Raw genomic sequence first — 22,959 nt, 5'->3', positions numbered from 1 at the left:
ACTGCATAGAGAGATGGGAAAACAGAAGTAGAAATAAATTGCAGACTCCCCTGAGGACACAAGGTGAAGGGAAATGTGGCAGACCTGAGGAGGAACCTGGCTCTCTTGCCCTGCACTCTAGCCAGTAGTTAGTCTTTGCTATTTAAAGCACACAAGAGCAGAGTGAGGCAAGGGTTAATGACGTTATTCCAAGTGTTTTCTTACTGGGATGAGGACCACACACATGCCATGGCTATTGACACCTTTGCAAAGAGCACAATCCTCCCATCTCCAGCAAAGCCTTATCTTCCCAGGAGCTCAGGATCATCTGTCCTGCCCGTCCCTGCTGTGCTCCAGCACTGTCTGCTGCTGTGCAAGTTGTAGCTGCATCACCGGTCTGAAGTCAGACTTCAGTAGGTATTTAGCTGTAGCCTTTGCAGGAACATTTGCATTTTGCTGCGGGGCTGTTCTCAAGCAGAGTATCGTTGTTCAGGTATTTGGGATTCTCCAGGCAGTATTTAGGTATGTGCCATATTCATTGCATACGTCATCTAATCGCTGGATAGAAACAAAAACCGCAGGCTTTATGCAACTCTCCAGCACTATGTGAGTTTTGTATAATTGCCTCAGACTGAGTGGAAATTATCTGCAAGCCAAAAATCTTTCACTGAAGCAATTAGCAAATCATTTTAAATAACAAATACAATTGGAATCTCACGATCCATTTGTGGATAGAGCTGAGGGTAAGGGTGAGTTCACTGAATGGGTCCTTTGTTTTCAATCACTTTTTTAGGTTTAGCCAATACACTGAGAGCAAGTGCTCTTCTCTCAGTGCAGTGACAGTCATTAAATTGTATTTTAAAGCCAGGGAAACTGGAGTAGAGAGGATTTATAGGTTGCTGCTCACTACCACCCTGCTAATGCTTTTATTTTGTGCTCTCCTTTAAGAGATCAGGTAACTGAGACCAGGTCACTCTTCGGTCTGCACTTCCTTGTGGGTGTTGCCACAGGACAAAGGGTTCCCATTTATTCTGAGCTCCTTTCCTCAAGTAAAAGGTATATACCAGCCCTTTACTGCTGCTGTCAGAGTGGTGCGGGGGCTGTGCTGGGAGCAGAGTTCACCCCTAAGAGAGCACCTGGGTGTGCAGTGTCCCTGTAGCAGGATAATGTGGCTTTCCAATGCTGTGACCTGATGTGGTTAATTGCATTTGCATTCGCTTCTTGTCCTTTTCTGCCCTTTTTCTTTCTTTCCATCTCTTCCCTTCTCTAAGATCGGGCTTTCCTTGTTCACCCTGCACACCATTTTCCCCCTCGTGTCTGTCTCCTCCATCCTTTGTTTCCCCTCTGCCCGTCTGACCCGTTCACTCATCCCCACCCTTTCCTTCGCAGGGGCGATGCCACCAAGAGCCTGCGGTTCGAATTAGCCCATGCTGACCCCACTGCGCTGGCCCGGGCACAGCACACTGCAAAGACACCATCGGCCTCGCTGCTTTGGGGAGAGCACGGAGCGGCCGAGGATGCCTGCGCTCGACGGACCGAGGACTCCTGTTTCTACATAAGCGGTGGCCGAGGGAGAGACATGTTGGGACAGCGCCCTTTCAGCTGGCACAATATTCCCTGCACTGAGACAAGCATCGCTAACCATGGCAATAGCTTGGAGGCTTCTCACATGGACTGTCATCTTCACTGCAGCTGTGTGCAACTTTCCCGGTTACACGTTCCAGTCACAAGGTAAGGATCGCAGTGGGAAGGGGAGCTGCATCCACCCGCCTCTGCTGGCAGAAACTGTAACGCTGGCCCCGGGGGAGGTATTAGGGTAATGTTGTGCTGAGGAGTGGGTGGAGACACCTCGAACTCTGCTCTGCTTGCTGTACTGCAGCAGAGCTTCTCCTGCTGAATTTGCAGGTGTTTTCTGTTGACCTCCAAGGGAAGGATGTGTTTTGCTCTCAGATGTTACGCTCCTTGACTTTTTGCAGAATTCAGAGCAGTAGGGTCTGTGTAGGATGAGAGCCACGTACAGGCTTAGAAAGCAAAGGAGATGTGGTAGCAATAGAGGAAGCTCCCCTTCCACTCGGGTGGAGCGGCGCATCCTCGGATGAATAGAGGCTTTGTTACGAGGAGGGTTGTGTGTGTGCAGCCAGCCGGTGTGCTTGCAAGCAGTCCTCTGCATGTGCAGGGATGGAGGTCTCTGCTGGAGCATACAAATACTCTACACAGCTGAATCTGGACAGACGTGTGCTGCTAGAGGAGTAGTTTTAGTTTGCACACACATTTCTCTAAGTGCTACCATTAGTAAATGCTCAAACCTGCTCAGGCATGAGCACTTTGTACCTGTCTTCTATGTCTGTGTGTTTCTAATGGTCTTCTGTTCAAATACAGAGCCACGTGTGCAAGTGATTGCAAGGAAAGCAGAATGTGGGTCTCTTGTACATAGATTTGTGCCTTTGTACGTTATTTTATTCCAGGTTAGGAGTGAAGGTACTGGAAAGTGAGGTGGGCTGCCTTGTACCCAGCCTAGAGTACAAATACAGCATGGGCAGGTAACACAGGGTAGTTAAATTGCTTAATACTAATTTGCTTCTGTGACCATACTTTAAGAGGCAATACGAACATCCCATCAGGCACCAGAGGTAAAAAAAAAGACCTCCGAAGTTAGACATTTATCTGTGCAAGGTGTTAAAACCTTGGCAGTTACTTACGCAGCCATAATCCTGAAATACCACATGTGCCCAGATTAATTGCAACGGGACCAAAGTCGGCGATGTACCCGGGCTGTTGAGTACTGCAACGCCATCAGGCTGTAGTTACGATGGCCGTGGGTTGTCACGTGAAGCAGAACTGGAAGGAGGAAGAAAGGCAACTGAAAGCCACATGCCATCCTGCGTCTGAGCACCGACTCGTTGCTAAACATGGGGCACTGCCATACTGCAGCTTGTGCTGGGTGAAACGAGAGGCAGTCAGAAACAGAGCTGCATGCTGTGCAGGCGCTGTGCAACGTGCAAGGTTACACAGGCAGATTTTCTTGAATCTGAAACAAACACAGTTTCTGGTCGTTTTCGCCAAAGTCTCTGGCAATGCCTGGGGTGACTGTTCTGGGCCTCCCGCGTCCGTCAGTTCACACCTCCCTCCATCTGCAGCACCGCGTTCACAGTGCAGTGATGCTCTGATGGGGACTTTGCTGCCAGATCGCCTCCATCCTGACTCACAGCAGCTCAAATCCTCCCTCGCTGACGAGTCCCCGCACCGTTTGCTGATACACCTTGATCTAAACCCAAGGGCTCACTGAAATTACAGTTAATGCATTTATGCTCTCCTAGATGCTGGCTTCCCCTAACCAGGTCTCGGGGATGAATCTCAGCCTGTGATGTTGCTGGGAGTGTGGTGCCAAGGGAGCTCCAAGCTGGGGACTGAAGCCTGTCTCTTCCCCAGTCCCTGTCCAGTCCCAAGGGTCAGGCTGCCCCATGGGCCTCTCTTGCTGTCAGAGCGCTTTTTTAGGCTCCCTGCATCCGGAACAGTTGGCGTCAGGCTACTGAGGTTACTCAACACTTCTCTTCAACACGCTACTGAGATAGTAAGTACATAATCCTCACAACACCCTTTCAAGAGGGTGAAACGCTGTTATCTCCTCTTAGCAGTTGGAGGCATGGAGAATAAAGGCCAGTGTTTTCAACAACCCACTGATTTTGACCAAGTGACTTGCTCCAGTTAGCTACGGAGCAGGATTCACATGCCCTGTGTGCACGACTCAGATCAGCGTATTTGTTTTATGCAGGAAAACCATTAACTTATCATAGTCATAAGCTGTAATTATCTTTGTGGGAAATAGCAGCCTAGCATTGAAGGCTTCTTCAAGCCAGCAAAGATGTAACGAGATTCAGATGTAACGGGTACACTCAGGCTGCAGTTTTGAACAGTGCAGGGAACAGCAGCTGAAACAATTGACCAAGAATTCAGCACATGCTCACCATTGCTCAATGGTTTTTAATCAAAAGGAAATTTTCTGCTAGTACCTTAGTTTAACTGTAGGGATAGATTAGACATTCCCTGTTTTATAGAACGTTAGGTGAGGCTAATCTCAGTGCTCCCAGCTCACATGTAAACCACTGGACCCTTGGAGGATGTAGTGAGACTGTCACAATGCCAGGGCAGCCTGAAGCCATGGGATCCCATAGCGTTTTCCACAGCCATCCCTTAGGAATCGTGTCTGGGCTGCAGCCAGGGCTCCTCTTTGCTCTGGTGACAAGACCAAGCAAACATCTGCTTCCTTTTCATCCTTTAAGCAGCTCTGTAAGGAGAGAGGCAATGGTGAACATACAAGGAGGGAACAAAATCCTCCCTCCTCCATTTTCACCTTCCCTCTCTTCTTCTTTTTGTTCGGCTTACCCCTCTGCCTCCCCTGTGCCCTTTCCCTTCCTCTGCCATCCCTGTCCCTGTAGATGTGTGCTCCCTTTCCACCAAAAATGGGGTAATGAGGTACCTCTCCCCACACCCCATCCCTCCTGCTTCCCGGCTTTCTCCCATACCCTCTCCTAGGAGGTTTGTAGTCCTTCAGGGGTGCCCAGAGTCCCACAGAGCCATGGGCAGGTTTTCCTGGAGAAAGGCTTTTTATAGCATCTCTTCCAAAGCAGTTTGACAGCTCTCTGGAAACACCAGGCTGCTTATCACCATTGCAAACCCTTGTGATACAGTGGATGCAGTACTGCACGTTTTGGGCCAAGATCTATTAATACAGTGTGAAGTGGCTGAGAGGTCAGAGGGTACATGATGGCTTTTCTGAAAGGAAGGGCCAAACAGTGCTGCTTTTGCTTTTGGGAGCTCCTAGTATGGTCTGTAATATGGGGAGCATGACCAAGGCAGGGATGGGGATGAGCACATGAGGAATTAGGGAACATCCGTGATGTTGGGTAGAGTATACAGGGTTAAGGAGTAAAAGAGATCCTGATCTCTTAGAGCCTAATCTAATATTTTACATTTTTAGAGGAGAGGAAGGAGCCACCTGTAATACTGGATGAGGACACTGGCTTCTTCCTTGTGTTGAAAGTCTCTCTTCATTATTTTTTCCATTTGTGGCATCCCCACTCTAAAGCATCACTTCCTAAAACACTCATGTGATGCAGGGGACTGCTCTTAGATCTTTCTTCCTGTGCCTCAGTTTCCAGGGTGCCATCCCTGAGAGGATGCACTATGACCAGCACTACAGCAAAAGTAGGTTCTCACACACAGCCTCACCCCCAGACTCTGAACACTTATTTTTTCCTCCTGGACATACCTTGCAGGTCAGGATCAGAGACTGCAGCCCAGGGTCCCAGGCCCTTTCTAGCCACTGTGTGCACAAACCTCCTTCCAGTTCACTATTTTGCAAGCCCACGTGGACTGCAGAGAGGGAAAAAGAAAAACAAGACACTTCCGATAGCAAATTTTTCCAAGCCTGAGGTCATTGCTTAAGTGCAAATAGTCACTCTTGTTTGCCCGGCTGCATCACACGTGAGGCGGTGTGATGCAGGAGAAGCTGGAGCACAGGAAGTTAAAAAACTAATAATTACTTCTGGCTTGTCGAGGCAAGGGAAAGGTGCCAGAAGTGCTTATGGTTTGGAAGGATGGGAGCTAACCCCTAAACCCAGCTGGTGGGAAGGACTGCCCCATTACCGGTGGCCAAGGAAACCACTCTGTCAGGCTCCCACACTGGAAAACACACTAGAGGAAAAGGAAACTTTCCGGTGCTGCCATGTGGTAAAAGTGTAATTTGGAGTCCAAATTTATGATGGCTGAGAAGGCTTTGAAGATGGGTGCTGTGGAGCCAGGCAAAATGCAGCCACCCTGGAGCAGCCTGGCCCCTCCTGTTTGCTTAGGAAACAACTACAAATAGGATGCAGAAAGCACAATAAGAATCTTCCAGAGTGAAAAGAGGGCAAATCCTCTCCCACTCCATGAACCTCCAGCCATGAGGGGTTCAGAAGAACACCCTGTGATGGGGGGAGCTATCCTGTCCAGTGCATGATTTTTTACATCCTCTGCTGAAGCCTCTGGTACTGAGGGCTGTAAGAGACAGCTAGACCTCCAGTCAGATCCAATCTGGCAGTCCCTGTGACATTTTGCTTGGAAAATGAGAAATTTCTGTTGAGGTTGCAGAGTGCCAATTTCTTTGACAGCCAAAAGTGTTGCGTTACCGTGTGAGTGCAGGCAGACGTTTTGGACAGTGACCTTGTCAGAGCACATTTCCTAAGTGGTACGAGACAGGCTCAAAGACTCAAGTGCCCCAAGAGAAGGTGCTAAGCCAGGCTGATATGATAAAGAGCACCAAGCTGGTGAGCTGGGAAGGCAGGATGGTGTCAAAGATAGAGACCTGGCTGGGGAATCGGGATGTCTGACTTCTTTTATTGCTGCCTTTTCAGCACAGCTGGGCAATTCTCATTACCCTCTTTTTTATTTTGATTGCAAGGTGGGTATTGCAAGGACATTGTCTTTGTGACTCTTAGGAGGATACCCAGTACCTAAGGCACTAATGCTGCTGTGATCAGGGAGGCTGGTATGGTGCTGTTATTATGCAAGTTATCAAAGCAGAGTTAGCAGGTCCACGTGGCAGCTGTAGATGTTCTGAAGAACCCCACAGTTCCTTAGCAAGACTGTCTTCTCCTGAGATGTTGTCACCCCAAGGCTTGTTCTGGCTCATTTTGAAGAGAACTTATTGCTAGCTTTGTTACTGAAAGGGTCCAGGTTAAAATAACCCTCCAAACCACAGAGTGTGACTCTGCATGACCTTGAGTCCCTCTGCCCAGTGGAGATGGAGAGATGGGGGATAGTCCAGGTCCAGAGCCAGAATTTGGGTGTCCTGCCTGAATGGCCTCTTGGACCAGTGTGTTTCTCTCCCATCACCTGCAGAGGAAGAAGATTATGCTCCATAGGCTCAAGGCCTATTGATACCCCAAGGCTGTGTATGCTGAAGGCTATTTGGAATACCTCAAGGGTCCTGCAGCCTGGACAGAGCAGACCCTCTGTGTCAGGACCCTGTCCCTCCACCTTGTGCTGGCTGCGGCTCAGTTATGCTCAGGCGCAGCTGGCTCCGTGCTGAAGTCGCTGGGTGTTTTACTCTGACTCTCTTTGCAGAATGTCATTCCTCCTATGTTTGCTTTCCCTCCCCAGAGGAGTTCCTCTCCAGTCTCGATCACTATGAAATTGCGTTCCCCATCCAAGTGGACCAAAACGGGGATTTCCTCACCTTTGACGTGAGAAGCCAGCTGAAGCAACGTCCTCGGCGCAGTCTGGGCTCCTTGCCCTATGAGCCATCTGAGCAACAGGTTTTCTACAAAGTCTCTGCCCACCGAACCCAGTTCCTCCTCAACCTGACACTGCACTCCAACCTCCTGGCTGAGCACTTCACTGTCGAATACTGGAAGCGAGATGGCGTGGACTGGCAACACGATTTCCACGAAGACTGCCACTATGCAGGCCACTTGCAGGATCAGTACCTGAACTCAAAGGTCGCCATCAGCAACTGCAATGGACTGGTGAGTCTCTGTATTTTGCCCAGCCAAGGGCAATACTAACAACTAGAGCTGCCCATAAAGCAGAGCTGATTGCAGCCTCTTTGATTTTTGCTGTAGAAGTGCAACCCAGTTTGGGTCCCAGCACCTGGCTCCAGCACGTGGTGGTGGGAAAGGCATGGGGTTGGTGTCAAGCTAGAATATTGCACACTGGCATCAGCTGAGGGTGAAGAAAGCCACATCCCTTCATTACATCAGTAGGGGTTCCTGATCCATGTTTCGCTTGTAGTCTAGTTTCTGCCAAAGTCAGTGGGCATTTTTCCATTGATTTTAATTGGAATGGGATAATCCAGACTCTAGACCATTATTCTGGCTCTCACAGAACTCTCCCCTCCACTTCCAACAGCAACAGAAAAAGGTATGTTTCACGTGCTAGTGAGGAAGAAGTGCAGGAGGGCAGGAATTTCACAGCACAACTGGGAATGTCAAAAATGCATTCAGATCCTTACAACTGCAGATACATTCTTGGGGTTCCCAGTCACTTCTGTCCAGATTTCAGGAGCTAAAAATGTGACTTCTGGGGGAAAACCTGAAATAATCAGTTTTTCAATATGAAAAAGAGAACATCAAGAGGGGCAAGATGGCATTCCTCAAAACCAGCAAGGCTACTGCAAAGAGGGTGGGAATAATTGACTTTGCATGTCCTAACAGCTAGGACTAGACATCATGTCCTAAATATCAGCAAGAAAGCTTAACGGTAGACATTAGTGGTAAGGATAGCTGAGCTCTGCACTGTAGATTGCTTGGAGAGTACGTGGCCCCTACGTCACTGGAGATCTTTAAGAATAGGCCAGACAGATGCCTCTCAGAAATACTCCAGGTATGATTCATTAGCTCTTCCAGCACTGGGAATAGACTAAGGGCTTCCATCCTTATTTTTCTGTGATTTTCTGATATTTCTGGCTCACAAAGCACATTTCATGACCTGCCAGATGGAGGGATGGAGCAAACATACCCTGTTAGCGAATCCCAAGGATGATGGCTCCCTTGGAGGGGTAACATGTAGAAAAAGACTCTGTAGGCCAGCTTCATATTTATGCTACGGCCCCACCTCTTAGCAGTATTCTGGCAGGGTGGAAGAGCTTCCAAACGGGAATGAATTCATATTTGATTTATTGCTAAATTACACTGCCAGAACAGTGCTGTGGGTTATTAACAGAAATGAGAATCTGACTCATTATATCATAGAGTCTAATGTTTCTATATCACAGCCAAAAATTAGAGCTGCATAAACTCTTGGTTCTCTAGTTAGCCCTTTGTTTAGATATGGGAATTCTGCTGAAGTCCTAGACAATTTACTGGTGTTCACAAAAGCACTGAAGGGTAAGCTGGATGCTGCTGGCTCAGAAAGGAACTGGCACCTTCCCACTTCAGAGAGCAGCAAGTCCAGGGCAAGCAGTGGCCCAGCAGCACTTGTACTGGGATAATTTAGTCCACAGGCTGTGTTTAGCTCTGGAGAGATACCAGGGGCTGTCTGGAGGAAAATGCAGCCAGGCACAAAGAGGGACGGAGGGTCATCCAACAACCTCTCCTTTTCCTGAACTCTGTCCTTCTGCCCTTGAGAGCTATGGACATCAGCAAGGAGAGAGGAGGAGGTCTTCTGGGTTAGTGAGGACGATAGGGTCACGAATTTGGACAAGAGGAGTCTGTCATCTTTTTAGCTGGCAGAGTGGGGGCTGTATTTACCAATAGAGAAGACCTGTTGCAGAGCTCTGGTTGATCAGTAACAGCTGATCCGCTCATGCCATCCCTCAGCCACAGCATGCTCCCTTCCAGGCAGGCATCAGTCTACTTTGGAGGGGACAGATAGGGACAGAAGAGGGTCTCCAGTTGCTGAGGTCTCAAGGTTCAGGTTCATGCTGACACGTGCAGAGGGGGGACTGCACACTGTGACCCATGTTTGTGCAGACCTGACTCACTGATGATGCAAAGGCAGTTGTGTGTTGCGTTCTTGAATGGGCACAAGCAAGGACCAGGTGCTGATTACGGGGTGAGCTGTGCATGAGGAGGAGGGAAAGGGAGGAGTGCATCCACAGAGGTGTCCAACACAAAGCTGTGAAAACGGGTAACACGCCCCAAGCCATCCTCCTGTCCTCAAACGCTGACATCCCTAAGCAATTTCTGTGTCTGGAAGGTGTACCGCTGTAAAACTGCTTTGTTTTCAAATGCCTGAGATGTAACTCACACCTTACAGCACCCCAGCTTTGAATTGCCAATATCTGGGCATGCTCCCATTGACTCGTCTTACCGGCCACACGCACCATCACCCCAGCCTGAGGGCAGGCAGGCAGCATGGCTCACCTCACGCATGTCCCATGGAGGGCACGCCGCTGAGCTTCAGGCTGAGTTGGGGGGAAAGTCACCCAGGCTTAAGTTGTTGGATCAAAGGGCAAAATGGTCCATTTTCCAAAACACGCAGAGCCGTGAGCCACCAGCAGGGCCAAGCACAAAGCAGCTGGAGCCTGCAGGGAGCAGCCCGGGCAGCTTTGCCTCAGCCTGGCCAGGAGCTGAAATCCCTGTCTTAAGCAAAGCCATGTTTCATCCCAATGGCTGCATGAGATCCCAAGGACCCTTGTCCTGCCATCAAAAAAATCACAGCGAGGAGGAAGCAACTTTAGGAGAGAAATGCCACACCTCCTGTGTCAGAGATCATCAAAGGACAGTTTAAAGGCCAGGTTTTCAACTCTGTGTGTCTGTGCTGAAATTGTGCTTTCACCTGAAAAGCCCTCCTGAAGTCAGCATGAACATTGAATGCTTGGAGCAAGGCAGATGGCCCCGCTGCTGAGGCTAACATTGAGCTGCTCATGTGTATGTGCGAGGAGGTGGAATTGCTGAATTGCAGTATGTGGCTGTGCTTTTCTTAAGTGTGGTTATAAGCTAATAGCATAAACCATCCCTGCTCTGCAGATGACCTGGGTGAATCATAGACAGGATATCCAGTTTAGCTCCCCCACAAACCACAGGGATCTCTCTAAGGGCTTCTCGCCGCCCCCTTTCAACAGGCTTGTGTCACGTCCAGCACCCGGACCTCAGAGCTCAGTCTTTGGGGTCAGCAATGGGGCAGTTTTCAGACTCCTGTGATGGTCGAGCTTCATTGCCGAAGGATGCCAGGCCGGCGGTGGAGCCTCCTGCCTCTCATGCTCTGCAGAGGCTCCAGGTTTAAGTAAGAACGGCCCTTTTCTAGTGGTACATGGTTTTCAGGCAGGACGTGCTTTCCCCTCCTGCTGCTCTGCCCCAAGCCGGTGGTGACCTCCTTCTCCCCATCCCACAAAGCCGGCAGCCAGCTGGCTTCGCAGGCCGACACTCGGCTTTCCGCCGGAGCCTTCGCCAGGCTAACCTCACAGTACCTCGCTTGTGTTTGAAAAGGTGGAGCTGAGCCAAGAGCAACAGAGCCTGGTGCAGGAGGAAATCCCCCGGCACTCTGGAGATGGGGACTTCACTGTGCACACACTGCCCCGATTCAGCTTTCATGGCAGGGAGGGAGAGGAGGAGAGACCTATTACGGAGGCAGCGTTCACCCCAGAGAGGCTCTCCTCCACGAAAGCCCAGCAATAATGCAGTTATGCAGGTGGTGCCTTCCGTGCAAGGACCTCAAGATGTTTTACAGAGACCTGCTTTCCCACTCCTTGTCCTGGCAGATCAGGGCTTCCATCCTTCTTGCATAGAGGGGAGCTGGTAAAGTGCTGTGACATCCAAAAGACAACACCGGTGCAGAGCTGGTGGCAGGACGGGGGGTGCCACTGCACCCAGAACTATGCTTGCACGCAGGGAGTGGGAGGACAGCCAGGTAACATGGGTTTTAGACTTTTGGGATACTTCTTGTCCTGCTTGAGCAATGCCAGAAATGTTTCTGTGCCTTGGTTGCTTGCTGGTAACGTTCAGCTGATAGCACGCCCACGTTTCTTGGAGTTAGGTGAGATTCAGTGCCAGGAATTGTTACAGCAATGGAGTTTCTACTTGAATCATGTTGGGCTGCAAGAAACTTTTTAGGTTGCTCAGGTCTTTTAGGTAGAAGGTATCCTTGCCGTGAGGATAAGATCAGCTGCAGCGGAGAGATCTTGCAAGCACCTGGTGGGTTTGGCTGCTCATCCTGCTGGGTTCTGCTCCTGCCCAGGCGTCACTGTCTCGCGAGTGGGTCCACTCACAGAGCAAAGTCTGGGCTCACAGCTGAGATTCATTCAAAGAATAAAATGAGGGAGAACAACAAAAAACAAATAAGGGAGCAGAAACAAGATCACCTGACTGAGGTGGCCAGTCAGAGGTGTAAAAGGGGGAGTGATGCCTGCGGGGCATAACCCAGGTTTCAGGCTGCAGAGAAAGGTTGTGGCTCCTGCTGGTTACCTCACTGCTAATCAGACTTCAGATTTTAAAGATTCAGTGTGTTTCTCAAAAGCCTCTGAGCATCTACACTTCCCTGCAGCTCTGTACCTGAGTTTCCCAGCTGATGATAATGGTCCTGAGCTGCTTTCAAAGGTTCTTTGGTGAGGTCGAAAAGTATACGAGGTAGATCTCACTGCTGAGTTGTGCTGCTATTTGAAGGTATGGTATTTAAGATCCCACAGACAGCTCTCAATTAGACTGAGTGGGTGGAATAGGAAATAACTCATTCATAATTTTGCAAGGAAAGACTGTGATTTCCAGAGGACTTTGGTGAACACAGATGTCTGAAGGCATCCACCACCATCTGTCTCAGTTTTCTCTGGTCTGTAGGTTCATATAGTTCAGTGTTTGTGTGTAAGTGAAGGATTCTTTCACATTCTCAAAAGTATTTGTCAGTCCCCAGAAATCCAGTGGTTAATCATCAAAAAGCTCATTATGAGAAGCCACCAGTATGTCACCCAGTTCTCTCTCCACCTCTTTTATTGCCTTCTGTCTCTTTCCTTCTGCAGCATGGGGTGATCGTCGCAGATGAGGAGGAATATTTCATTGAACCACTGAGCCCGGGAGCCAATGTCAGCACAGGCAGCGAGGGCAAGGGCAGCCCCCACGTCGTGTACAAGCGATCGTCTCTCCAGTACCCACACATGGATGCAGCCTGTGGTGTGCTAGGTATCTGTACCCACCAACACATCCTCAATCCATCCCAGGGCAGGCTGGTAAAGTCCCAGTAGACCAGGCTTTGAAGGTCCACACTGCTCTATATGGCAAAGAACCAAATTTATCTCCTGCATTCAAGAAAGTTTGCTGTATTTACTTTTACCCACGTTAAGGATTTCTGGTGGCTTGGTCTTTGGAAAGTTCTTGTACTCTCTTCTTTGCAGCAAGGGTTTTAAATTTGGAAATAGAGCACGGAATAGAAAAGAAAAAGCTGTGTCTTATTGTTCTTAAGAAAAATCCTCCCAGATTTGGCCAATTTACAAGGTATTGAGAAATCGTAGCTTATGCATGCTCAGCAGAGACTTGTCTTTGGGTTTTAGTCACTGAAGATTGTGTCCACATGGAGATATATATGCTGCTGTTAGAGACCAGGTGGAAAGATGCCTTGTAGGGTGGGATGTGGGATCTGGTTAGTCACAGTGGGCTCTGGGAGATGTTTACAGAGGGTGACAATTGCACATCTACCCCATTTCTATGCTTACAAGCCTTGACCTCCTAAAGGATTCACACAGGTCTGCACTGGCCTCTCCCCACGTGCCTGTGCCCTACTCATTCTTGCTAGCAGTCAGTCTGCGTCCCAGAGCCTGGCTGAAATCCCTGTCCCTTGTGAATATGCAAAGTTTCTCCATCTACCCAAAATGTTGCATGTACACAGAATGCTGCTCCGTCAGTTTACAGAGGCTTCCCCTGGCTCCATAAGGATGAGAGGAGATGCCATGCCTGCAGAGGGGCCAGCTCGCATTTTATGGATTAGGGTTTGTAGAAGCAGAAGCAGAGCTGTTCCCAGTTGCTCCTGGCAGGTTTGTGTGTCACTTCAGGATGTTCATCCAGTGCCCCAGTGGTGACGCTTGACCAGATGAGGAGTCGCTGCTGGGAAGGAGTGGAACCTCTGGAGACACTGGGGCACTGCCAGCCTGCTCTGAGCAGGCTCCGAGTGTCCCCAGACCTGCCAGCATCTCTCAAGTCAACCTGTGCTTCTATGGCCTGGCTCCTTCCGTCCCAGCTCCCAAAGTCATGTTGGACGAAGCGCCAGCAGACTCCCCTTCTGCTGACTTTTTGCCACATTCCCCAGCTTCCAGACAAAAGTTAGCCAGTTCCTAATTGCTTCTTGGAAAGCAAAGACCATGCAGTGGGAGCCACAGGCCAAATACATTTCAGAACAACCACAGCGCAACTGGCCCCGGCAAAGCCACCCCGTCCCCTTGCCCTGCAGGCTGGACCTGTCCCAACCCGCCCAGCACAGCTGGGTCCCGAGCACTCCCATGAGCTCCCTCCGATCAGCCAGAGGGGCCAGAGCTGGTAGGCTGTGGGGCTGCCTGTGATCTGCCCATCTTTGCAGTCTTGCTGGATGTTTGATGATCCAGCATCAGAGCAGAGGATGGGGATTCAGCCGGTTCTCTTGACAGGGCAGGAGAGTGGTTGTAATCTCCCAGTCAGCTCTCCTGCCCTGTGGTGGTCTCCACACTGTGGGTTTGGAGCTGGTGGCCCTGCTGGGGACATCTCTAGGGTCAGGTCAGTAGCACTTGAAGCCTGGAGCAAAGTCCTACAAACCTGCTGCTGCTTTGGAGGCTGCAGCCATTTCTGTGGAGGAAAAGCCAAGTCCTAAATTCAGGTCCTGGCAGGAAAAGGAAAGAGGAAATGATCTGCAATGGCTTTATTTTCAGATTATGTCTGTGTAGTTTCTAAATCCACACCGCTCTTCCCTGTGACAGAGGCAAGGGCAGGGCCTTGCAGTATGGAGGCAGTGAAGTGTTGTGTGGGGCTGACGCAGCAGGACGGGTGCACATCTCTGTGGGCAGGAACTGGGCAGCAACTGGGCAGGAGGGCAGGCAGGATGCCAGCGGGGCCGACAGGAGCACAGAGCCAGCCCTGAGCTGCAGTAGGAAGAGCTCAGCAGATCCAGCCGATGGCAGTGGGGACATTTGCTGGGTCTGCACGAGGTGCATAAAGAGCCTCGCAATAGCCTTTCCTTCCCTGAAACCAAGCTCATACTGTGCACCCCTCACCTCTGTGTGCTGCTGAATTGCTGCTGGAGGACAACAGAAAAATCTCTTTCCCTCCTCAGATGAGAAGCCCTGGAAAGGGAGACACTGGTGGCTGCGGACACTGAAGCCTTCCCCTCTGAAGCCGTCGGGCAACCACAGCCAGCGAGGCCAGCTGCCCCTGAAGAGATCCGTCAGCACAGAGCGCTACGTGGAGACCCTGGTGGTAGCTGACAAAATGATGGTGGGGTACCACGGGCGGCGGGACATAGAGCAGTACATCCTGGCCATCATGAATATTGTAAGTGTTATAACCACATCATGAACCTTGGGGGACCCCAGGGGCTCACACACCCAGCAGCAGAGAGCAAGCAGGAATAAATCCTGTTTGTCACCCCGAATGTCTGGGTTTGGCAGAGGGTGCCATGTGCTTTTCCTGCAAGAAGACAAGAGGGATGGGAACGCAGTGGGGAAATCAGATCTGTTCCAGGATGGCAGTGGCTTCTCCCCATCCCCAGAGCAAGATGTTTGGGTCAAAAATCCTGACATGCTGCTGCTGCTCATAAGCAGTGATACTCTGGAGCCTGCAGGGACTCTCTGTTGTATAGGGGAGGCACTGTAGGAGAGGTAAACTCTGGCCTGTCTGACCATGCTACAGGCCAGATCTGGACTGGGAGAACAAAGCCCTTTCTTTGAACAGCATCTCTCATCTCAAATTAGCATTGCAAATAGGGCCAGCCAAGCTGAGAAACACATGGGAAAGCATAAGGACAGTGAGCTCTCACGCCTGGGGGCTGATCAGCATGAGAGGTAGGGAGAAATACCCTCGTTCTTCCATACCATGCTGCCTGTGTCTCTGGGTTACTGCAGAGGAGCTTCCTCTGCAGCATCAGATTTGGGTCATTGCTGGCGGCAGGATACCAGGCTAGATGCATTAACAGCCTGAATTGGCCATGCTGAATCCTCCTGTGAGGTGAGATAGGCTTGGAAGTTATCCATCAAACCGCTGAAAGCCCCTCTGTGATGGTTCTTTGTCCTGTCCTCTGCAGGATCTCTTTTCATGGCTTACTCTGTTTGCATTTCTAAAGCAGATGCCAGATTTTAAAACAATACTGTTTCTAACTGTTTCATCTGCTCTAAAATACCCATCATGTGGTGGCAGATTTCTGAGAGATGCTGTGTCATCCCCTGCTGATGGGCAGTCAGCAAAGCTTCGTCCTCGTGGCTGCGTAATGCCAGGACTGTGGGCTTCCCCACCTGAGCTCCAGGCAAGGACCAGGTGCTGTGGGATGTCAGCTTCACAGCTTGAATCTCCCCAGAAGGAGGCACTGAGGTCTGAACATGGTTTAGGAGGCTCTGCAATCCAAGTGGTAATGTGGAGTCCCATACACATTTCTGCTTTCTAAAAAAATGGTGTTCAGACCCTGCAGCCCATGCTGACGAAGCAGCCCTGTCTCCCTCCGCCAGGTGCCCAGCACATGCCAGCTCACCCGCCGATTGCACTGTCACCCAGCCAGTGAGCTCATTTTTAAGACTCGTCTTTTCTTGTTTCTTGGAGGTCAGGTTGCCAAACTTTTCCAGGACTCGAGTCTGGGCAATATTGTCAATATCCTGGTGACCCGGCTGATCCTCCTCACCGAGGATCAGGTAAGGTGGGCTTTGCTGAGCCGCTTCTGTCCTGTGTTTGTGCTTCCTTTGTGGGTCTGTGTGTTCCCCTTGGATGTCACCCCCGAGAGGTCCCCCCAGTGCAGTCTGCTTCGTGTACCACATCCTCTCAGTGGCAGCTGGGGACTGGGTTCAGGCTATGGGTTGAGGAGACCTCTGGGGCTCTGAGGACTGTTTCTGTGGTAAGGTGGCTTTAGGGAAGTTTAAGTAGCTTTAGTCCTCCTAAAGTCTTCCTTTCCCATGGCCTCCATGAAAAGGTGGGGGCATCTGGACTGGAGTCAGTGCTCTGCTGCCATAGGAATAGGTAGTGCCTTCATATCAGAGCTTTCCTGGGAACACACTGTCATATTACTTCCATTCCAGCCCACACTGGAGATTAACCACCACGCCGGGAAATCCCTGGACAGCTTCTGCAAGTGGCAGAAATCCATTGTGAACAGGAATGGCAATGGGAATGCTATCCCCGAGAATGGCATAGCCAACCACGACACTGCAGTGCTGATCACCAGGTAAGGCTGAGCCCAGCCCTGGCAGCACTGTCTTCATTGGGAGTGTCCTCTGTGCAGTTGTCCTCTATCTCTGTCCAAGTGGTTCATCCAGGGCTTCCTTCCCATGTGCTCCCCCCCAACAAGCCGCCTGGCAGCGGCTGTCCCTCATGCTGGCCACTTGCCGGTTCCCTTGCAGCGATGCAGATTATTGCAGTTGAGATAGTTATCATCCTCCCTTGTCTTCCCTCAGTCTTTGTTGTGCTCTCCAGGAGCTTAATTTGCAGCCACGGGTATTTGTGCACCAAAAGTCAATGGCGTAGTGTGTACAGCAGTGTTGGGCCTGTGTGGGAACCCACCCCGGAGTCGTGGAACATCGGGCATCCTACTGAAATGGAGACCCCCATCTGCCCCTGCTGTGAAAGATGGGGAAGAGGATATGAGTGGGACGTGAGCATCATGAGAGTGACAGAGTGCCTCCAGCCAGTATAGGATTTGTGTCACCTCATTTTAGGTGCCTACATGTAGGGCTGAACTCTCTCCTTGGTAGCTGATGGACACCCTTGAAGTAGTGACTTCATCCCAACTCCCTTAGGACAAGAGCAGTCCTGCCCTGCCTGTGTCTCTGCGCTCCTGTAACAACGGTCTAGGTCAGAAGCTTAATGTGGATGCTGAATTAGACCTGCATAGCTGGGTGAAGGGGTCTGAACCTTCACATGCAGGACAAATAACCCCCGTCAGAATAGATGGGTGCTTGAGCCTGGAGCAGCAGAGGGTACAGGAGGGACAGTTGGAAGGGCAGACGGATGGTCAGAAGGAAAGAAGATGCAGAGAGGACAACAGGGACAGTGGAAGGGACAGAGGGGTGGCTGGGAGGACAAAGGATGCTGAAGGGAGAGCTAGAAAGATGGAAGGGATGAAGGATGCTGAGAGGCAGCTCTCAGCAGTGCTGCTGGCTGCTCCTGGGACACTGGCTCTCCAGTGCCCACATAAACCCTGCTTGGGCAGAGGGACAGCAGCCTGGGGAGAAACCAAAGGCACCAGGGGAAGAGTGAGAGAACGGCCCCTCAGCCCCAGCTTTTCACCCTGCCGGGGCTGCGGCGTCTGCTTTTCCATCCCTCCCACCACACCTGGAGGAGGGAAGGAAACGCCAGATCCGAGTTCTTCAGCCTCCCACCAGATGTTTGAGCTAACCCGAAGCGACTTGCCGGGCCGGCCGCGCCAGGCTTGGACAGCACCAGTGCATCCGGCCCCGTCTCTAATAAATTCCCTGTCTCCCGATAACATCTTGCTGAGCTGTGGGCTTTTTTCTCTTGCAGGGATGTGTCAAACCAGAGCCTCCGAAGGCTTTAATGGTATTCACTCAAAACAAAGCAACAAATGTTTTTCACTCGCTTGGTTTTGTGGTGGGGGTGAGAGGTTTGGACACTTCCAGAGAGCGCCAGGGGCCAAAGGGACAGGAGCCATCACCAGGAACACGTTATGCTTAACCCATCGTGTGCTCTCAGCTTGCTTCCTCCCCACTCTCATCCCCATGGGGCTGCCAGGGTCAGATGGTCCTGCTCGCCATGTTGGTGTCCCCCAAACCTGCACCGTGGTCAGCATGCTCAGTGCTCCGAGCCCAGCTCACACTCAGGTTGAAATGCACCTCAGGGCTAAGGAGCAACACCCCAACCCAGCTCTGGGGTGTCCCAGCCCAGTTGCTGCTGGTCCTCCCACCTGCCCACCCTACGCGGATTTCAGTGTTAGCCTTGCTCCTTTCAGCCCAGGTTTTACAAAGACCCAAATGTCGGTGGAGTCTCACCTTCTGGAGAAGGTATTTGAACAGAGAGAGGGAGGGGAGGGCCCTGCAATTAAATGATAATATTCACTCTCTGGCCTAAACTGGTCTCTTTTGGAGCTGCTACTATGTTCCATTGCAAGGGTGCTGCATTTCAATTTGGAGGAGATTTTACTTTGCTGTCCTCGTTTAGCTTTTCCTTGTACATGGCTAACGATGTGCAAACAGTTGATTCCTTGATGCAATGGCTGGAAGTCGAGGCCAGGAACATAGGGAAGAGTCATCTTGAATCAACCCATATTGAATTTGTTTGGAAAATTCTCAGTAAAGAACTAAACTGAAAAAAAAAAAAATCACTTTAGCATTTTAATGAAACCACAGTGGGTTTTGAAATGGAACATGTTTTCAAACTGAAATGTTTTCCTTATTTTTCAAAAAAATTTGCAGAATTACATATTTGATTGATATGATTTCCTGCAAGGGACCTGAGTTTACAGACAGGAGGCTGGCCCTGTCCTCTTTCACCCTGTGCTGCTGGGGCAGATCCCTGAACCTGGTGCCTCCCAGGAGAGAAGTGGCCAGCTCCTGGGAGTGCACTGAGTGCTAGTGAGCAGAGCTGGACCACCCATCCAAACCCAAAGAGCTTCAAGGTTGGAATAGCATTGTCCCTGCTGATTTACCACATTTCATCAAAACCAAACCTCTGACCCCACTCAGCACTGCCCCATAGTTAAGGGACAGAAGCTGTCATTAAAAATCCACAGTGAGTCTCAGCCTGGGGAAAGTAAGTGTTGTACAATACAGATCAGAGGCATCTTACCTGTTACAGTCGGTACTTTCCATTCCAGAAGTGTTGCATGAGCCGTGGGCTGTTTTGAAGTGTTTTGAATGTGAACACATCAGTAAAATGGAGATGCACTATTTTGTAGCCACTGACATTGTAAGTGTTCTTAATGCTGCCTTCTTTTCTTTGCAGATACGACATTTGCATCTACAAGAATAAACCATGCGGCACCCTGGGTAGGTAGGATTTTGCTGCCCCTTCAGCAGCACTTCTCACTAGCACACGCATCTTCGGAGCGTGGCAAGGGTGGGCTGTGCCATCCCCCTTTCCTAGTGATCAGGCTGAGGGGAAGCGCTTGCCCAACGCTACTGCGAGCACCGGCTGTGGAGCCAGGAACAGGCCAGTGGTTTCCATCCTGCTTGACTGTGTTGCCTCCTTACTTCTGTAAACACTAAAAGCAGCAACCCGGAGGACAGATGGGTTCTGGAACGCTTCTCTGTTATATCCCTGGGTCAGGTCCAGCCTGATGATTAAGAACCACTCGCATCTAGGGCTGGTCCATAGCCTAGTGGAGTATTCCTGGCTTAGCAGAGAGAAATAAGACTTTTTTGTGATGACTATAAAGGGAGTTCTTTATTTAAACTGCTAGACGTAGACAGACCCTGCAGTTCTCTCTGGCTGTAGCTCCTAATTTGTCGTGCCCTGGTCTAGACTAAGCAGTCAGGGAGGGATTACTGCTCTGAATCACCACAGTTAAAAAGGAAAAGTTGGTGGATCTCTGACCTGATGCGACTGCAGATGAGGTGCCTGGGAGGGAAATTGAGGCCGGAGGTGCCATGATGGCTCAATTCATTCCTTTAATAGAGACTGTTCCTCCCCTGGCCCAGTGCAGCGGGCACAGCCTGTGGTGATAGGACAGTGTATGGGCAGAGGGTTGGGGGAATCTGCTGCCACGATTCAGGGGGATTTCTGCATGATCCAGCCCTCCAAATGGAGCCAGGCTGGATTCCTGATCATGGTGGGTGTCAGCCAGAACCAAGTGCGGATGGACAGGTTAGATCCTGGCTTACTCAGTTGTCCAGGCTGCCCTGGCCAGGTTTGAATGCCCAGGTGCTGGTGCAGCTGATCCCAGGTTCCCCCACCAGCAGTGCCGGTGTTGTGACAAGGACTTGCTCCCCTTCTGCACATAGTCTGGGGTTTGGATGTGAAATTCAGAGGATTTTGACCCATTCTTACCATTTCCAAGCCTGTCATTGTTAATTTAGTTGACAGTGCTGAGTGACCATGTACCCACAGCCCATAAGAGCCATGGGTCCATCCCAAAGCCCAGTAGTGTAACCAGTGGGAAGAAACTTGTTAGTGACAGCAGGCTGTGCTCAGTGTTAGTGAGTGTGAAACACATCGGTTAGTCCCCACATACCACCTATGGCCCCTGCAGATGCTTTGGGCTGACGCTATGTGACAGCTCTGTTTGGCTTCCCTAGGCCTGGCCCCTGTCGGCGGGATGTGCGAACGAGAACGAAGCTGCAGCATCAATGAGGACATTGGCCTGGCCACAGCCTTCACCATTGCCCACGAGATTGGCCACACGTGAGTACTGTGCCTGCAGAGTGGCCGTCTCAGGGAAGGGCCCCTGTTGGTTTGTTCCTGCCAACAGGAGCTGAAAAATCCTTCCTGTGGATGATCCAGATGTGTCAAAAATGCAGCAGCTGATCATCTCTCTATTGCCTTGGTGATGCTTTCTAGGTTTGGCATGAATCATGATGGAGTCGGCAACAGCTGTGGCTCCCGTGGGCAAGAAACGGCCAAGCTCATGGCTGCTCACATCACCATGAAGACCAACCCGTTTGTATGGTCCACGTGCAGCAGGGATTACATCACCAGCTTCCTGGAGTAAGGAATCCATCTCACCTTGCCCTTCCTTCTACCTCACAACCAGTACACACCTCCAGCCTCTCAGTCACTTGTGAGCAGTGGGTAAAGCCAAAGAAAAGCCCCCAAAGCACACAGCCCATGCACGTTCTGTCTTGTCTCCCAGCACATCATCCTATCCCAAGAGGCATGTGCATTCCTTCCTTCCTTTAGACTTTCCCATGTTTTGCTTGCCTGCTGAGGACACTAACCCCATTTACCTTGCAGCTGTGAGACCTTTATTTAGGTTCCCCACTTCCAGAAACTTCACAAATAAATCAGTAGCTCTGGAGGCATTTGGATGTTCCTGAAGTTCAGCCAGGAATTGCAGAGAAGAGTTGGTGTGGTGGGAAAGAAAGATCTGGAGACAGAACTGGGTCTGCATGGTGTAGGCAGCTTCTCTGGACACTGGGGAGAGTTTTCAGGTGTGAACAAGCAACGTGGGAGAAAGGTTTTGGGGTTTTTTTTCTAAAGCATCTTTAGCATTCGGGAGAAGAGATTTAGGCTCCTAAGTCCCAGAGTTTTGATATTGTCACCTTGCCTGAGTCATGCCTCTGCAGCCTGAAAGAGCTTCTCATGCAGGGTTCAGACAGTCCCCAGAGTTTCTATCACAAAACGAGCAGTCAGGATCAATTTTGGTGAGGTTTTTGGTAGGATACAGGCACTACCTAACAGAAGGATTGGATAGGACTTGAGTCATGATTGGAAGAAGCAAGTATGTGGCGTCACTGTTCAGGGAAGTCCCCAGGGAGTCTGAATACCAGACCTCTACTGGTGGATGCTGCTGTGACACTACTGTTGGAACACTGCAAGAGAAGCAGTGAAGGCAGCCCTCCCCAAAGGGCTGCCATCTGCCTCACTGTCTAGCAAAGCTTAGCTAAACCGCATGGCTCATCACCAAATCCCGCATGTGGTGGCTCGCGTTTGGCCACAGTAAAACCTGTCCCCCTTGCTCTTGACCCCTGGACATGCACCACAGCAAAACATGTTGCATGGACAGTGCCGGGAAAGTGCCGCAGCGGAGGCTGCCTTGTCCTCAGGTAACCCCGAGGTCTCGGCAGGGCTGGCAGAGGACGGCGAGTTCATGTCGTCCTTCTCCATGGTTTATGCTGGCCACCCCCGCCTGAGCGCAGCCCCAGGAGCCTGTGCCAGGATGGGACTGTGGTGCATGCAAGACCCTGGGATTTGGGGCTGGGGGAGTGGTGACAGGGGCCTTGATTTAGGGAGAGCTCAGAGAGCAGCAAGGAAGGGGGAGGGAAAGGCGTGTTCCTTGCAAAATTTGGACGCTCCTACAAAGCTCTGGCATGCAGAAGGACAGGCTTGGAGAGCAGGGGCTCTCTGTGCTCGGCACCTCTGGTTGCTCTCAGCTGGGGCTCTGCAGCCACGGGGTGGGAGGGCAGCCCCTCTGCCTACCCGCTGCCCACGCAAGGGTCCTGGGCACACGCCTGCCTGCATGCTGTCACGCTCTGTCTGCTGGCCCTGGAACCTGTGGGGACAGCCAGGCGCTGGCGATAGCACGCAAAACCCTCAGATTAAAACTTCTAGAGTTATGTAGGAACCAGCATGTGCTTCCCAGCCCTGAGGGCACAGATAGAAAGACTTCAGAGCACTTTCTCAGCAGCAGTTTTGCCCAGAGGAGGCTGGTAGAGTTATCCCCCCCAAGCAGTCAAGCATGTGAGAGCTCAGCCCTGTGTGGAGCTGGGAGTGCCTGCTGCTGGTCCTCCACCGCGACACT

The 22,959-nt window shown here is 50.9% G+C and overlaps 1 protein-coding gene across 1 annotated transcript in view; it reads left to right on the top strand.

The window, feature by feature from the left end:
* The first annotated feature begins 1,622 nt into the window (after nucleotides 1-1,622).
* ADAMTS10 (ADAM metallopeptidase with thrombospondin type 1 motif, 10) overlaps nucleotides 1,623-22,959 on the top strand; it is a 44,510-nt gene continuing 23,173 nt past the window's right edge. Inside the window, exons 1-9 of the mRNA XM_010562295.1 lie at nucleotides 1,623-1,710; nucleotides 7,120-7,484; nucleotides 12,410-12,569; nucleotides 14,683-14,900; nucleotides 16,163-16,246; nucleotides 16,628-16,773; nucleotides 19,506-19,549; nucleotides 20,798-20,903; nucleotides 21,060-21,206. Of these exons, the coding sequence (XP_010560597.1) occupies nucleotides 1,623-1,710; nucleotides 7,120-7,484; nucleotides 12,410-12,569; nucleotides 14,683-14,900; nucleotides 16,163-16,246; nucleotides 16,628-16,773; nucleotides 19,506-19,549; nucleotides 20,798-20,903; nucleotides 21,060-21,206 (1,358 nt within the window). The remainder of the gene's footprint in view (nucleotides 1,711-7,119; nucleotides 7,485-12,409; nucleotides 12,570-14,682; nucleotides 14,901-16,162; nucleotides 16,247-16,627; nucleotides 16,774-19,505; nucleotides 19,550-20,797; nucleotides 20,904-21,059; nucleotides 21,207-22,959) is intronic.

Source organism: Haliaeetus leucocephalus, unplaced genomic scaffold, assembly GCF_000737465.1.
Source record: "Haliaeetus leucocephalus isolate CR32 unplaced genomic scaffold, Haliaeetus_leucocephalus-4.0 Scaffold157, whole genome shotgun sequence".
NCBI classification, from domain to species: domain Eukaryota; kingdom Metazoa; phylum Chordata; class Aves; order Accipitriformes; family Accipitridae; genus Haliaeetus; species Haliaeetus leucocephalus.
The sequence above is the reverse complement of the archived record's forward strand: the minus strand, read 5'-3'. Positions and strand labels throughout refer to the sequence as shown.